The sequence below is a fragment of the Colletotrichum siamense genome (genome assembly GCF_013390195.1).
Source record: "Colletotrichum siamense strain Cg363 chromosome Unknown KSG_Cg363_contig09, whole genome shotgun sequence".
NCBI classification, from domain to species: domain Eukaryota; kingdom Fungi; phylum Ascomycota; class Sordariomycetes; order Glomerellales; family Glomerellaceae; genus Colletotrichum; species Colletotrichum siamense.
Window position 1 is genome coordinate 1,635,361 of NW_023501022.1, and position 14,810 is coordinate 1,650,170.

A 14,810-nucleotide genomic window follows, 5' to 3' on the forward strand; every position below is an offset into this window, starting at 1 on the left:
TCTCGAGAGTCACGCGTATGAAGCTGATGAGGCGACACACATGCGTAATAATCGCTGACAACGTGGTATTGGCCGGTCGTGAATCACCGGGGCAGTGTCCGGTGGCTCCTACTGAATCGAGCTGTTGGGCCGCGACACACACGAATCGAATTCTGGGTTGGGTTCCAAATCGTAGTTTGTTGTCAGGCGTCTTCCGGGGCTGGGTGTGATGCTTCCGGGGTCGGACAAGTGTTGCAGGTGTACGGCTTTAATCCGCTAAAGACTTCGAAGGATGTGCATGGGTATGAGAGCCGAGTTGCACAACAGAGAGCTTCGCTCTGAACCATATACCGAGTACCTTAAAGATTGAAGGCAGTAGCCTTCGGTTGATGTATCTCGTCCGCCAGTGTTGACTGGTAGGCTCAACCATGTATCGGCCATGATTCGTGATCTAACTCAAGGATATGCTAAAAAGCAGAGGTCGATATCGTGCGTCCTCTATTCCGAAGTCTGTATTTCCCTCGGATTGATAATCGTCGGAAAACCAGGTGACTTTGAGTTTGCAGGGACACGGTTGGATGAAAGCTGACGCGACAACCGGGCTGAAATGCACAATTTGCTGAAAGCCAGTCATTTCTGCCTTTGTGTCAATTTCGGGGCTGCCCATGGTAGAAAAGTCGAGAAATCGGCAGCAATCCGTATGGGCACGAGTCCAAATTGTATCGCTTGGATTGATACGCCCACGGTTGTCCAGAGTGCGCTGCAAAGCCAGATAATGGCTCGAATACATTCCGCGAAGGTAGTTTGACGCGCATTGAGGCTTCCAGAAGCTATCGGCCGAGTGAACCTCCACCACTGAGGGATCCTAACGTCAATCTATCAGGCAGTTTTCAATGACCTTCACATTGGACCCGATTGGTAGACAGTGCCATCTCCATATGGTCTTTTTCCTGAGAAGTGACTGATGATCCGGCTGGATCTGCGAGGCGTCATACGCTACCACGACAGTCGTACCGTACGAGCCTTGCGCGAGCTGCTCGAGTAAGCCCTGGCTGTAGCACGACACCTGGTTCGGATGACGCTGGTAGGAGTACTGGGAAGCCACGTCGATTAGCACCTGGGATCTCCTACTCAAACGCGGTACTTCGCCCGAAACTTCTGGATTTGTTTGCACGATATAAGTGCAGACCGACTTTGATCGGAATCATGGCAAGCACCTCCTAAAGGTCGGGTTACACTGCCGAGTTGCTTGTCGAAGGTGTCATGTGGCCATGGTTCAGCCAACGTGCTTGACAGATCGGCTCCGAGATCGAGCCATACGGTTCGAGATGCGACATGAGACGAGTTTGGTGCATTGGAAAGACAATATGATGGTGATGAAGCAACGTTGTAGCCGAGAGGCGGTGTTGAAGTTCAGGTTCGGAGGAAGGTGGTTGTCGCGTGTAAGTGGTACGTACCTTATCTGCCTAGGCAGGTATGGATATGCGATGAACAGCTGCCGAAGTTAATCCGGCAAAGACACACCTTGGTGGGTCGTCCAGTGCCCCGGACCTCTGGTGGGGCCGTGGTTTTAGGAACCGACACTGGAAGCTCCATTGTGATGCCAATCCAGCCGACCGCATCAGTGTCGTGGAGGGGCACTTTCCTAGTGGTGAACTTGCGCGCAACAGCCTCCCTGTCGCGCTCTTTGCGATTTCACCCCCTTCCTTTTTTCAATACGACGTATCATGAGATAACCGAAGCCTAAGGCTTTCCTACAGCAACCATGTCTGTGATTCTCTGCACAGGTAAGCCCCCGAGTCTTGGGTCCCTTTCGCATCCCCAAAGCACCTTCCAGCCCTGCCGATGCTCAAAGGCCGGTGAAACAGATCGCTAACAATTGCCAGCTGGTTACGACCACACAATCAGGTACTTCACAACGGTCGCGATCGCCGAAACATCCTGACTAACCTCCTGCAGGTTCTGGGAGGCCCTCTCCGGCATCTGCTCCCGCACGATCCAGCACCCTGACTCCCAGGTCAATCGCCTCTGCATCTCCCCCGACAAGCGCTTCCTCGCGGCCGCCGGCCACCACACCGTCAAGCTCTACGACATCAAGTCCACCAACCCGAACCCGCTGCTGACCTTTGAGGGCCACACGGGCAACATCACCGGCGTCGCCTTCCACTGCGAGGGCAAGTGGATGGTCACCTCCTCCGAGGACGGCACCGTTAAGATCTGGGAGACGCGCAGCGGCCAGGTCCAGCGCAGCTACAACCACGGCTGCCCTGCCAACGACGTCGTCATCCACCCCAACCAGGGCGAGATCATCAGCTGCGACCGCATGGGCAGTGTTCGCGTCTGGGATCTCGCTGAGAACAACTGCTCTCACCAGCTCATCCCGGAGGAGGACGTCTCCGTCTCGAGCGTCACCGTCGCCAGTGATGGTTCTCTGCTCTGCGCGGCCAACAATGGCGTAAGCAGCACTTCATAATGATGATGACTAGTCCCAGGAAGCTGACAGTAAACTAGGGAAACGTCTTTGTCTGGCAGCTCCTCCAGACCTACGACCGCACGCAGCTCCTACCCGTGACGCACTTCAACGCGCACAAGGAGTATATTACTCGTATCCTCCTGTCGCCCGACGTGAAGAAGCTCGCGACCTGCAGCGCCGACCACACCGCGCGCATCTGGGAGGTGAAGGATCTCGAGCCTGCCCATAACGAGGAGCCCAAGCCCTTCCCCCTCGAGGCCACCCTGACGGGTCACCAGCGGTGGGTCTGGGACTGCGCCTTCAGCGCCGACTCGGCTTACCTCGTCACGGCCTGCTCCGACCACTACGCCCGACTCTGGGAGCTGCACAGCCAGCAGATCATCCGCCAGTACAACGGCCATCACAGAGGAGCCGTCTGCGTCGCCCTCAACGATTACTCAGAGTCAGCTAGATAACGACTCGATGGTTTTCTACCGCGGGTGGCCTTTTCTTTTCCAACTTTGGTCGGTTACGTTTGGTCTCCAAAAGGACTTCTTGCTTACGTCTTTTGTTCTCTCATTCTGATATTGGACTTGGGGCCTGGGTTGGCGGGGCGTCTGGAAACTCGTTTGTATCGCATCACAGATAGGCTGCGGCCATCTGCATTACGATTCTCATTTGCAGACTAGGGTAGTTGCTTTATGAACATTACAAGCAGAATTATGGTATCCCAAAAACATGGGTCTAGTGAGACCTGGCTCCCAACGCCGTACATGCTGCAAAATGTGCGTGCTACAATCGTCTACCATCCGTCGCCCCAACCATCGTCGTCGTCCTCTTCCTTGGGCTTCAGATCTATCTTCTTGGCTACTACGGGCTTAGCCGCTGGTTTAGTAGCCAGCGGTTTCTTTGCGGCAGAAGCGGACGACTTGGACAGTCCCTTCGGCAAGGGCTTGCTTGAGCCACCCTTCTTTTGCGACTGAGCAGCGAGCCATCCAGCAAAGTCAGGCTCGGAGCCATCGTCAAATGGCGTCGCGCTGGCGGTCGTCTTTGCTGCTGGCTTGGCACTTTCAGTCGCCGGCTCGCCCCAGGTGTCATCACCCATGTCTCCCCAAGCATCACCATCATCTGCAGGCTCGGGGTTGAAAGAGTCGGCGACAATAGTTGATGGGGTTCGCGAGATGGGAGGGGGCGACTTGACTGCCTGTCTATGCAGGGCAGATGCCGAAGACATGGTTGGCCTCTTGGCTTCCGGACCAGGCGATGGAGACGGTTTAGGAGATGCAGTGCCAGCAGAAGTCTGCATCTCCCCTGCCGCAGAGGACAATTTGTTGGTGAACGAGGAGATGGCCCAACCGGTCCAGGAAGAGGCAGCTGAGTCGCCGCTTGGCTGGGGTGTGCCCATCCGGGGAGCAGCAGCGCCGTCGGCACCTTGGGGAGGCAGGGCACTATCTGGCATGGCTGCGGCTGCTTTCTTGATTTTCTGGATGTACACATCCATGGTCTTGCTCGTTTGGTCGCGAATGAGCTTCTCCTTGTCGATCAACAACGGGCACAGAACGGGCATGATCCTAAGGGCGACGTCTTCGTCTGTAAAGTATTCTCCAGTAACGCCGAGAGCCATGAGAGCGGCGTTCCGGGCATGCACGAAAGGGTCCCTGAGAGACCTCGTGAAAGCAGCAATCAGAACCTTGCCTCTGGATGAATTGCCTAGGTTCTTAGCGATCTTTCCAAGACAAATGGTCGTGTTTGTACGGATACCAGGCTGTTCGTCGTTCGCCGTCTTGGCAAGGTACTTGAGCAGGTCGCCGTTGATTGTCCGGTCTGAAAGCTTGTTGATGATGACAAGAACAGATTTCAAGGTCTGTTCCCGGACGATTGGCGCAACATCGGTGAAACCGGTCACGAGCTGCGGGAAGATCTTGTCGTTGACAACCTTCTGCGAGAGACGATCGATCATGAGAGGTAAGCTGTCAAGAAGGCAAACGCGGATGGCTCTATCTGGATTAGAGAAGAGACGAACAACCACCGGTGTGATCTTGGCGTCGAAGTCCTCATTAGACAGTTTGGCGGCGATTTTCATGACAACGCTGAACGCCTTGGGACCACCGCCGCCAAACTCCACCGACTTTATTAGTTCTGGAAGGACCTTCATCTTAAAGAAGTCTTCTGGGAAATCATCTGACAGTTGGTCGAGATCACTGTGGCGGTTAGTCAAATCGTTTCTGTATAGGTAGGTTGGCTCAACTCACTCAAGAAACTCTTCTCTTTCGGTCTCGGACTTGACGCCGAGATTTTCGATGCCCTCTGTCAGTTTGATCAGAGGGCTATCGAAGAAAGCCCCGCTACGCTGGCCTTGCTCCAAAAAGTGGCCAACACTGACACGCGCTTTCGGGTTCGGGTTCACCAAGCGTTTATAGCTTTGTTGCATTGTTGGGGGGATGCTCTTCGTCTGGCCGGCCTGGTCGGACCCCATAAAATCGCCGTTGAACACTTCGAAAATTAAGCAACCGAAACCGAAAGAGTCAATGGCTGAGTGAGGGTTCTTCTTGATAGCATCCCAGCCGCCGCGGGCAAGCTCCGGTGGAGCATATCTTGCAGAATCTGGAACCAAGCTTCCGTATGTCTGTGTGAACAGTCAGCGCGGCCGTCGGCATAAAATAAGGGAAAGAGCTTGCGCACGTAAATTACAGCATCGTCTTCCTTAACGTTGCTGAGAACCTCGAAGCCGCTCATTTTCCACTCTCCGCTCTCAGACGTGTAAACGGATCCGACCCTGACATTGCCATGTATTGATGATGCTTCGTCGTTGATGAACTTGACTGTGCGCTGGAAGGAGGTCAGTTTCCTGCAGAGCTCCAATCCCCTTGCTTGACATACCGCAATGCTACTCAACCCCCATTTTATGGTCTCGGGTGTCAAACTCTTTCTCTTCACATGCCATCGTAGAGGCACCACGCGCTCGGTCGCAATGTAAATATACGAATCGGTCTATGTTTTTCGTGTCAGAAACCACCATATCCTGACGCAGGGCACGCATACCTCCACCGTATCCAACACCTTGATCACGCCTGGGTGGCGCAGCGTTCTCAGCTTTCGCAAAGCATTCTTAGCAAGGGGGAGTCGAGACTTGTTCGCGGTGACATCGAAGGAGAAAATGCTGCAATTAGATCCGTCTTCCTGCAAGGGGCGTCAGTTTGGAGCGTTTTGGGGATTTCCTCGGGAAGCTTGACGTACTCGCTTGGTGCCATTGTTGAGAGTCCAGATGGACTCGTCGATGTCAACTCTGTCGCCAAAGCTGTAGGGGAACGGTGGCCCTTGAGCTATGGCAGAGGCGACTGCCGACTTGAGAAAATTCATATCGATCGTTCAGTCTCGGATGCCTTCGTTTCGGTCCGGCGAAGCTTCGATCTATGAGACTGGTCTTGAAATCGTGTAAATGTGAGACGTTGCAACACGCGCATCCAGCGCAGGCAGGGAGCTTCGGGCAATTTGGCGACAAGACAGTGGACCACTGACGCCAGGGGACAGCACCTCAGCCAGCAGCGTCCAGGGCCCCGCGCTAACCCGCGTTGAATAGAGGGGTGGTACTTGGTACGGATGGGAGATGATCCGCGGCCGACCTTCAATGGGCCCCGCGGAATGTGCCACCCAAGGTCCCCGTTTTGCCCGTCGCTAAAGAGTGGAAGCTAGGCAAGGATCACCCCGAGGTCTTGCGGTCTACCTACCTTACCTGACCTCTACCTCAATTGAAGCAACCAACACTCGACACAACCTCCACTGAACGTAACGCGAGGCGAGAGCCTCAACCACGTTTCCGCGACCACGAGCCCGCGTCTGGCGTTTCTCCCACGAGGCAACCCGCTGCTTTCGGCATAACTCTCAGCTCATGATGAAAACAGTCTGCGGTTCCATGTTATACACGTTTTAACGCCGTTTACTTTGGATCCATGCGAAAGTATCACTCGGCGGCTGTCGCGAAGCGGAGGGTGCGTGGGCGCGAAACCGAGAGAACGGGCGGGCAGGTTTCACCAGGTAAGCAAGGCTCTTCATTCACTCTTTCCGTCAAATTTTTTTCGTTCCATTCCCTTCACGCGCAATGATGACTATTGGTAAAAGGTCCGATAGAAAAGGATACTTCTGGGGTTGTTGTCTCATCTTGTACCTGGTCTATGGCTTCACTCTCAGGATTGAACCACGTCCTCGTCCCCGCAAAGCCTTCGCCTGGCGTTGAGCCGCGCATCGTTTGTCGCTACCTCATGAACCAAGCTTCACACGTCGGGATCGAGTAGCGACATTATTGCAGCCTCATTTGGAGTTCAGCTTCTGGGTGCCTCTACGAAGTTGGACCAAAGGCCGAGGCGGACATGAGAGGTTCAAGCTAGGGCTGCAAAACCGCTGTTTCCCCAAAATGAAGACCAAAATAAGAAACTGAAAAGACCTGAGCGCGACACACATCATTCTTCCGTTTACACCATTCTTGTTCCTTCCGTCAATCTACTCTTTCTTGGACTTTGCTTGGTTAACTCATTCTCGATGGCTAACCTTCACTAGAGCCTACGGTATACGTGTCTACCCGCTTCGTCTTCAGCCGTCGGACCATGAGACAAGAACTCCAGGCTGCCCTTGACTTCTGTCCCATTGAACCGAAAGGCAGGCATCAAGCTCAACAAAAGCTCTCGTGTCACCGATAGAGCCTGGGCAAGCCAGCAGCATAATCCGAAGTTGCGGGCCACCTCAAGTCAGGCAGGCATCGCCTACTTGGCCCGATAACGTGCTCGATTGCGGTTCTTGACTCGTACATTGCATTTCGACGACTCTGATGACTACCAGGAGTACGCTTCAAAATCTGCGAGCCCGGCTTCTTAGTACTCAGAGCACCGTTCCGAAAGAGCGCTCATGTGATGAGATGGACGCGACCCGCCCAATTGACCGATGCGCCACTGCGGGGTGCGGTTCTACTGTGTTGACCAACGGTAGCAAACACTGCTTAAAGCACAACACTCTCATCACACGCAATGTGCTCGGCCCCGGAAACTCCAGCTCATCATTCAAATCGAACCAGACGCCTCACCTGGTTAACGAGACGCAGGGGATCTCTAGGAATCCACGCGTGACGGAACGTCTCAACGGCGGACAGTCTCGCAACGGGCTTCCTGGCTCCCTTGGTGGGACTAGTAGTCTCTCGGACCCCCAGCAAACAGTCAGGAATACTAACTTCCCTCCTGATCTTCTCCATAAGCACGCCATTACAGCTAAGAAGTCAATTTCCAGGCCTTCTGTGCAGAGAAACCACCCATCATCTGTGTCACCCACTGTGGGGTCTGCGCCTCGCTTTCAAGAACATACCAGGTCTAGATTTATGCCACCAACCTCGAGGAGCCCCGACAAATTCCCGCCGGGCAAGGTAGTACAGAACGGAGGGCAGTCTGCCAAGTCAACTACGACGAATGGCCAGGATCAACGCAAAGCTCCGAAAACCAGCTCCGCGGCTGATAAGGTTGTCCCGCCCGCTCGTGCAGCCTCACAAAACTCACGTCAAACATCACAAGCCTCGTCGCAATCAACGACCAACCATGGCGTCAACAAGCCCCGCCCAGAAGCCAGCCGTCAAAGAAGCAAGTCTAAAGAGTTGACAAAGTCTCTCACGCCATCTGCTGCATCCCCGGGCAGAATAGATTACCGCTCCCTGCCAATCGTGAGATCAGGGCTGCAGCCTCCTCCGACGAGTATCAAAACCGCGCCCCCATTCCCGCAACCTACAACTTCATCAGCTAAGCGCAAGAGAGCAAGCATCTCGGACACGGCTTCAACTTCGACATCAGACTCGGACTCAGAAGACACCGACGAAGATACGACCGCTGCCTTCACCACTAAGAGAGAGACAGGGCCTTCGCCGCAGTCTCGAGATGGAACGAGGCGTTCGACAGGCGCAGTTGCGCATGGTAGTGTTCCGAACATTCACAACTTCGTCCCAGATCCCAGTGGGCCTTCTACGTTTGCTTCCGATAACCCTTTCGTCAATAACAGACGTGGGGAGACAATCCGAGAACCTAGTGAGGAAAGCGAAGATGCCGGAATCAACGGTCTGGCAACCAACGCCAGGCAAAACCACAGCACAGGGCTCATGGCGCGACGCCCCAATCTTGCCATCCAGAATCAACAAGTCTTCTCAGTTTCCACTGAGCGATGGCACACAAGGCCTCCAAACTCCAGGAAGTTGACCTGCGAGCAGCGGCGGGTTGAGCTTTGCCGTACTGTTGACCAAGACAAATTCGACACCTGGATCTACACACAGCCTGAAGCGGATACGCCTCCCCCGGAAGTCTTCATCCCACCCGCTCCTACTCGCCCCAATTCCGCTTCAGCCGGAGAGGAAGCACACAGGCCGTTCTACATGAGATTCGATCCCCGTATCCACTGGTCTCACGACCGCTCTGACGAGTGGTTTGAGCAGAAGATAGAAGAGATCAAGGCTCGCGGCGGACGCAAAGCTAACTTTGGTAAGGCAGCCTACCGGATGAAACAGCAGAGACTTGCCGAGGAGCGGTCTGAAGCTGGGCAGGCAATCGCGAGGGCGCTGGCAGCGCGACGGGGTAAGGACCCGCCGAAGCCACCACCCAACCCGCCGCAGCCATGGTCACACCGAAGACCCATGGATTTCGGCGACGTACCGGTGGAGGAGCTTCCCAGCTACGTGCGGAGGAATGAAGACTGGCTGAAGGCCACTGAGTGGATGCGGAAATCACGCGATCTTTCTTTGAAAGCCGCAGCGCTTGAGGCTGCCGGCGAGCCTTATGAGCATTTATTCAAGAGGAATCGAAATGGCCAGTGAGCCATCATTCAGTATACCGACTTACGAGGAGAGATGAACTGGGCCAGGATCATCCTGCCCACGTCAATCCATTCTGTACATCAAGAACATTACGAGCCATGAGAAGGTCAGACCGCGAAGGCATTACGCACATACAAGGAAGAGGGAGGCAAGAACGCAGAGAAAGACAGAAGCATGGAGTTATCGGGTGGCTGTTTTCGGCTTTCGTTCAGGGGTTTTCTTACATCATGATACCTGGGCTTCGAATACGAAGGACCTGTTTATTCTTAATATCGGGGGAGCATTCTCATCTCTGAGTGATAGAACACCTAGTGATCCACGCCAAGTTAGGTAGCAACCATCTGGCTTAAGAGATATTCAACAAAAGTGCGATCTGCATTATGAAAAATGCTATAAGATGTACCGCCAGTGAGAATGGGAGTTGAAGCCTCCAGTGCTCTAGGTTCCAGAATCGTGAACCCATCTGGAGTCGTCTGGTGTTCTCAAGGTTGTCGTGAAAGCTTCTGAGTGAAGAACGACAGCGAGACTTCTCGTGGGATTAGCGTTTTCAATGCCGTGTTTTCCTAGCCACGTAACCCTGTCAACCCATAATCGCATCTACAACAAGTGGAGGTGGATTGCCATAGTACAATTAGATCAGTTTCTTCTCGTCCACGTATCCAAACATGACAGCTTGAGCGCCACATCTAACGGTGGAAGCACAATAAGTCTCCCAACCCTTCTTGCTCATTCACTCGCCAGTCATCTCTCACACAGGGCAAAAAAAAAAAAAAAAGGAGGAGTGTGCTGAGTGGAAAGCAAGGCAGCCATTTCAGCCACCCAGAAATCTACACACGGCCATATCAGTCGAAATCCGTAACTCACTCTCCTCAGCGTGGTTGACGTGCCCGCCTTCTCGATATGGGCGAGAGCTGGTGGAGTTTGATCGCCGTCGCAAGGGAGAAATCACCCAAACACCATCACATCTCGGTCCGTCGACAGCTTCACTTTGCGCCCACGGACCATTTTTTAAAAACACACAAAAACCTCGTCACGGAATTGCATGACGTACACATACACCAAAGCAAAAAAGGGGGGCTATCCGGGTTTCCGGGTTGTCGGGTTAAAAACCGCATTATCGAGTTCTTGCAATGTCCATGGATGGCCCCGTTCTCAGGTAGATGGACGGGTGCGTAATACCACTACGGGTGGAGGGTGTAAGTCACGCCACACTTACCTTGCCGTACTCGCCCTCTCTGGGCTGTGTATATTCTTCGGAATAGCCTACGTACACTACCTTACCTTACTAGAAGCTTGATGCTTGGGTGTGTCAGCATGCCAGTCCAGGCACGAGGAACCACGCGTTCGCGCTGTTACGTTTGCGGCTCATCGCGGCGGCGGCTCCGTTACCCTCCCCCTTCGCATTCGACCCCTCTTCTTCGCCCGAGTCTTAGAAACTTCTGAAACAAGGCCGTCGTTTTCGACGGGTTGGTTTTTTTGTACGAAAAAGTCTTGTTCAGAATGAGAGACTTCCTTTGGTTTGACCGTGGGGGCTTGCGAGGAGGGGCGGGGTGAGGGACGATACAATGACATGACGTAGGTTCGGGTAAGCCTGGAACGACTTTTATTTGTCCACCACTTCCCTTTGTTGAGACGGAAGGATGGGAGGGGGCGTGTAGGAGCATAAGAGAGTGAGAGAGAGAGAGAGAGGCGAGAAGCTTACTTTCCGCAACGGGCCAAGATTCGATTGTGCGTCCCGCCACAGAAAAGGAGGTACTGTGGCAGTAAGCTTGCCTGTTGCCTTACCTTTCTATTTGATTCATGGGATGATTTCAAAGCGGAATGTTTACTTTGTCCGTGCCTTGCCTGACGTATCTCTCTGCCTAGGAACATTGGATGAGGCTGGCTTGCGACGGCGGGGTAAAGGGGTGGAGGAAAGTATCCGGGTCCTACATGTAGGCGGCGACGGCGAGAGGGAGGTGGGAGGGAGAGAGGGGTCGGGATTGGGGTTCATGACCCTCGGGTCCGGAAAGGGGTTTCTCCTGCCCGGCTTGCCTATTGAGGAGACTCCGGAGGCGGCGCATCTTGACGTGTTGAATTCAAAGTCGATTACACTTTTAATGTTCAAGCTGGACCAGAGGTGTCTCGAAATGCAGCGATTTCAGGAGACACTTTCTTGGCGGGACGCCGTCGTGGATGAACTCTGATGGAAAGGGAAAAAGGCGGGGGTTGAGTTCGCATGACTAGCAGCGTGGGCTAATCGGATAGCGCGCAGCGTGAGCGTTTGAACAACAGACCTCAGTCGAGGCATCTTTACTGCCTGGGAGTCATTATCAGTTCTGCAGGCCGATGTCGACGCATGGCAGGCTGCGCTCTCGGACCTCTGGGGGACGTGCTGCAGTCGTCTTTGATGTCTTCCTGCTTATCCCCGCCATCTGTCGATCTCAGCCAACCAGCCAACCGCCGAACGCTAATTGCTTGCTCACCGAGAGCTCCCCGCCTCCGACGGAGCTGTCTTGTTGGCTGGTCGTCGCCGTCGTCAAACGTGCCTCTTGGTGATGAGTTGTCGCGTCGGCTTTTACTGCTGGCTTGGTTGGCTGGCCGTTCGGTATACGCGCCTCCCTGTTTTGTAAATCTCACGGACGCTTGTCAGAGGAAGTGTAATGCGAGGCTGGCGCTCTACTGCCTGGTGGCCCGGGAGACGCATTACATGCTACTCGAATTTGGGTAAGGAGGTAGGTTAGAGGGCAATGAAGGCAGTGCTGGGTTGCAGGGAAGAGCACGGAAGCAACAGCTGGCTGGCTGAGATGAAGAAGCTGAAGGAGCTTGGCTCGCTGGCAGCTGTTTGGCTGTCTTGCCATTGAGTTCAGAGATGGTTTCTCGATCTGTGACGGATGAAAGGGCCACGTGAGCGAGTCAAGACACTGGGCCCGGCGGTTCTTTTCCGTCCTTCCAGGTTGGTTAGTTGCACATCATTTCTCCTACCCTCCACTGGCTCCGATAAGCCCATGGAGACGGTAGGATTGCGTGCTGCTGCTGATGCTGCTGCAGCAAGTTGCGTGCTGCGTGACTGTATCGTATCAACGGGTGGATGCTCAATGCAGCGTTGAGTAATGAAGCTGCTCAGGTGATAGGCGAACAGACTGTCCCGAGTCTTGGGGTATCGACGACCCGCCCCTCCAACGACGTGCTCCGATCGAGACCGTCCAGCCCGCCGGGCTCGCTAAGATCGGATGCGGATGTGGTCGCGGCCGCGGTAGCTGCATGAGGTTGGCGTTCTACGGAGCGCATCGTGGTATCCAGCGCATCAAGTGCAATGTTCATCTCGGTCTTTCGAGTGCAGGTAGCCCGACATGGTCTGCATAGTTGCATTGGAGAGGATTGCGAGACAGCGCGAGACAGCGCGTCTGCTGAGGAGGCACAGCACTGGGCATCCCTGGGCGAATTCGGAGAGTCGGGGGCAGCTGTATTGTGTTATCGCTGAGGCGAGTGACCGACTGACCGACTTGCTCATGCAATTATGCAGCAAGCTGCCTCTTCGGGGGCCGCGATGGGTTGCATAAAAGCACCGTATCAACGGGGCCGGCAGAATGTCGCGGACGAGCCAGCATGGTGACATGGCACGTCTGAACGCTGGATGCCATTGTGTGAGAGGAAAGAGAAAAGTCGATGGAAGATTAAGGAGCCAAGGAGGCTCTTCCAACCAAGCCGCAGAATCCGGCGAACGAACGCCATTTCCTGGATTTTGCATTGCTGCAGTGAGTAAACATAGGAACATTTGCGGCGAGGCTCCAGTTCGCCTCATTCCGAGTCTTGTGTTTGCAGGGCAGCCCCCGGTCATGTGCCAATAGGAACTGGGTATGGCGTCTTTGCTCAGAGCAGCCGGGGTAGGTGGTAATGGGCAGAAGACAGCCCAGCCGGGGGGCGTGTAGGTGCGAATCCTGAAGTGCGAGGGGTGGGAAAGGGAACAGGAGGCAAAGATAGGGAAGGATTCGAGGTTCCGGGTGGCCTTGTTGCAGCAGCTGTTTGTGTCGTCGTCTGCCTGCCTGCCTGAACGGGGCGACGACGAGAGGCGACATCGGGGGGATTCGATTTGCGAGGCAATGTTGCCATGCATCAGCCAAACAGTAAGCTACACCTTGGCTGTGTGAGTCAAGGTGCCTAGGCAAGAGGCGAAAGAATATTGTGGCAGCTTCCATGGGCAGTAGGCAGCTACCAAGGTAAGGTAGAGGACGTGTGATAGAGCGCTCGGCCAGATATCTGGCTGACCGCCTCTTTCCAAGTCGTTCCATGGTGATTGAATAATCCTCGTGTCAAACGCGGAGCTGAGCTGAGGTGTCGCTACGGGTGCCTCTCTGCCTGTCTGTCTCGCAGTCCAGTCCAGTCCAGTCCAGGTACGGGCCCTAGATTCGTGACATGTGAGCAGTTTGTGGTTCCCGAAGGGGAGAAGGGCGGGCATGGATGGCGAAGAAGTGCTAAGCAGAGACGGCGTGCGACTCGAGAAGCGCTACGTAGACCTGACACTTGGACATGGTCGCGGTTAGTGATGTCTCGGCTGGCTCGCGGCGAAGGCTATCTCCGCAAGCGTACTGGAACCCAGCCGTCCCCGCCGAGGCAAGGTTGCGCCGGAGCAGTTCGCAGTTCCATTCTGGCTGGGCAGTGACTGCCCGCCTGTACTCACTCTGTACGATGGTCAATGGTCAGTGAGGTGGTCACCGCAGCACTTCCATTCACTTCAGACATGAGCCCCTCGGTGCCATCCCAGCCAACCACATTGCACTAGCGCCTCTCTCGCCCCTCTCTTTTCCTAGGTACCTTAGTGTCCTGCCTGGGGAAAGCCAGCCCGTAGGTCGTCTCCAAATCCAAGTCCCGCCTGCCTCCGTGCCTACCTACCTACCTAAGGGACCTTACACTCCCAGGCAGGTAGGTAGGTACCTTTCGCAGTGAAGTAAGGCATGCACGAATACCACCTCCCAAATTCACACCGGGTTCGGGACAGTGCCAGTGCGCATTCACTTCCATCACCGCGAGATACCCGACACCGACGTGCCAATCCCAGCTCCAGCGGGTGCGAGTGACGCTGCCGCTCTCCTGCCTGGCAGTGGCCATCGCCCATTGCCATTGGATTGCGTGGTGTGTGCATCGCGCGTGTGAGTGTGTATGGTGTGTCCATGTGTCCCGGCTCTGTCTGTATGCCTTCTGCCTCTGGCCACCACGGTTTCGGCCTCGCCCTCCTCGCTGGTCGTACATAAGTGTCCTCCAGTCCCCTTCCCCCAGTCCAAGCTTCAAGTCACCTGCAGGAGCTCTCACCCAGTACCGCACCGTTCCGCATCTCAACGCAGGAAGGTCTCGTCCAGTCCCCGTCGAGTTCGGCACCTTGATTCCTGCGTCCTTGACACCTTCCAGAGACAGCGACGCATCATCCGCCTAGTCTCCCACAGTGTCCCCACCCGGCACCTCCACCTCCACTCCAGACCACGCCCCGCCCTGGTCAGTGTCGGTGCAAGACCACCCCAAGTGTGAGCCAACCAGTCCAGTCTGTCTCCGGCTTGTCCTTCCTCGCCT

General features: G+C 55.0%; 3 protein-coding genes across 3 annotated transcripts; 2 read left to right on the top strand and 1 right to left on the bottom strand.

Moving 5' to 3' along the window:
- Positions 1-1,744: 1,744 nt before the first annotated feature.
- On the top strand, positions 1,745-2,907 carry LST8 (Target of rapamycin complex subunit LST8; the record flags this gene model as incomplete). The annotated part of the gene is made up of 4 exons (XM_036645006.1): positions 1,745-1,766; positions 1,866-1,887; positions 1,939-2,434; positions 2,491-2,907. 4 exons carry the CDS (start codon positions 1,745-1,747, stop codon positions 2,905-2,907), a joined length of 957 nt encoding a protein of 318 aa, XP_036489332.1.
- Positions 2,908-3,233: 326 nt separating this feature from the next.
- scy1 (putative inactive serine/threonine-protein kinase scy1) lies at positions 3,234-5,791 on the bottom strand (the record flags this gene model as incomplete). The annotated part of the gene is made up of 6 exons (XM_036645007.1): positions 3,234-4,632; positions 4,684-5,057; positions 5,114-5,260; positions 5,312-5,422; positions 5,474-5,611; positions 5,669-5,791. The coding sequence occupies 6 exons, from the start codon at positions 5,789-5,791 to the stop codon at positions 3,234-3,236; spliced, it is 2,292 nt and encodes a 763-aa protein (XP_036489333.1).
- Positions 5,792-7,793: 2,002 nt separating this feature from the next.
- On the top strand, positions 7,794-9,266 carry CGCS363_v013159 (uncharacterized protein; the record flags this gene model as incomplete). The annotated part of the gene is made up of 1 exon (XM_036645008.1): positions 7,794-9,266. One exon carries the CDS (start codon positions 7,794-7,796, stop codon positions 9,264-9,266), a length of 1,473 nt encoding a protein of 490 aa, XP_036489334.1.
- Between the last annotated feature and the right edge of the window lie 5,544 nt (positions 9,267-14,810).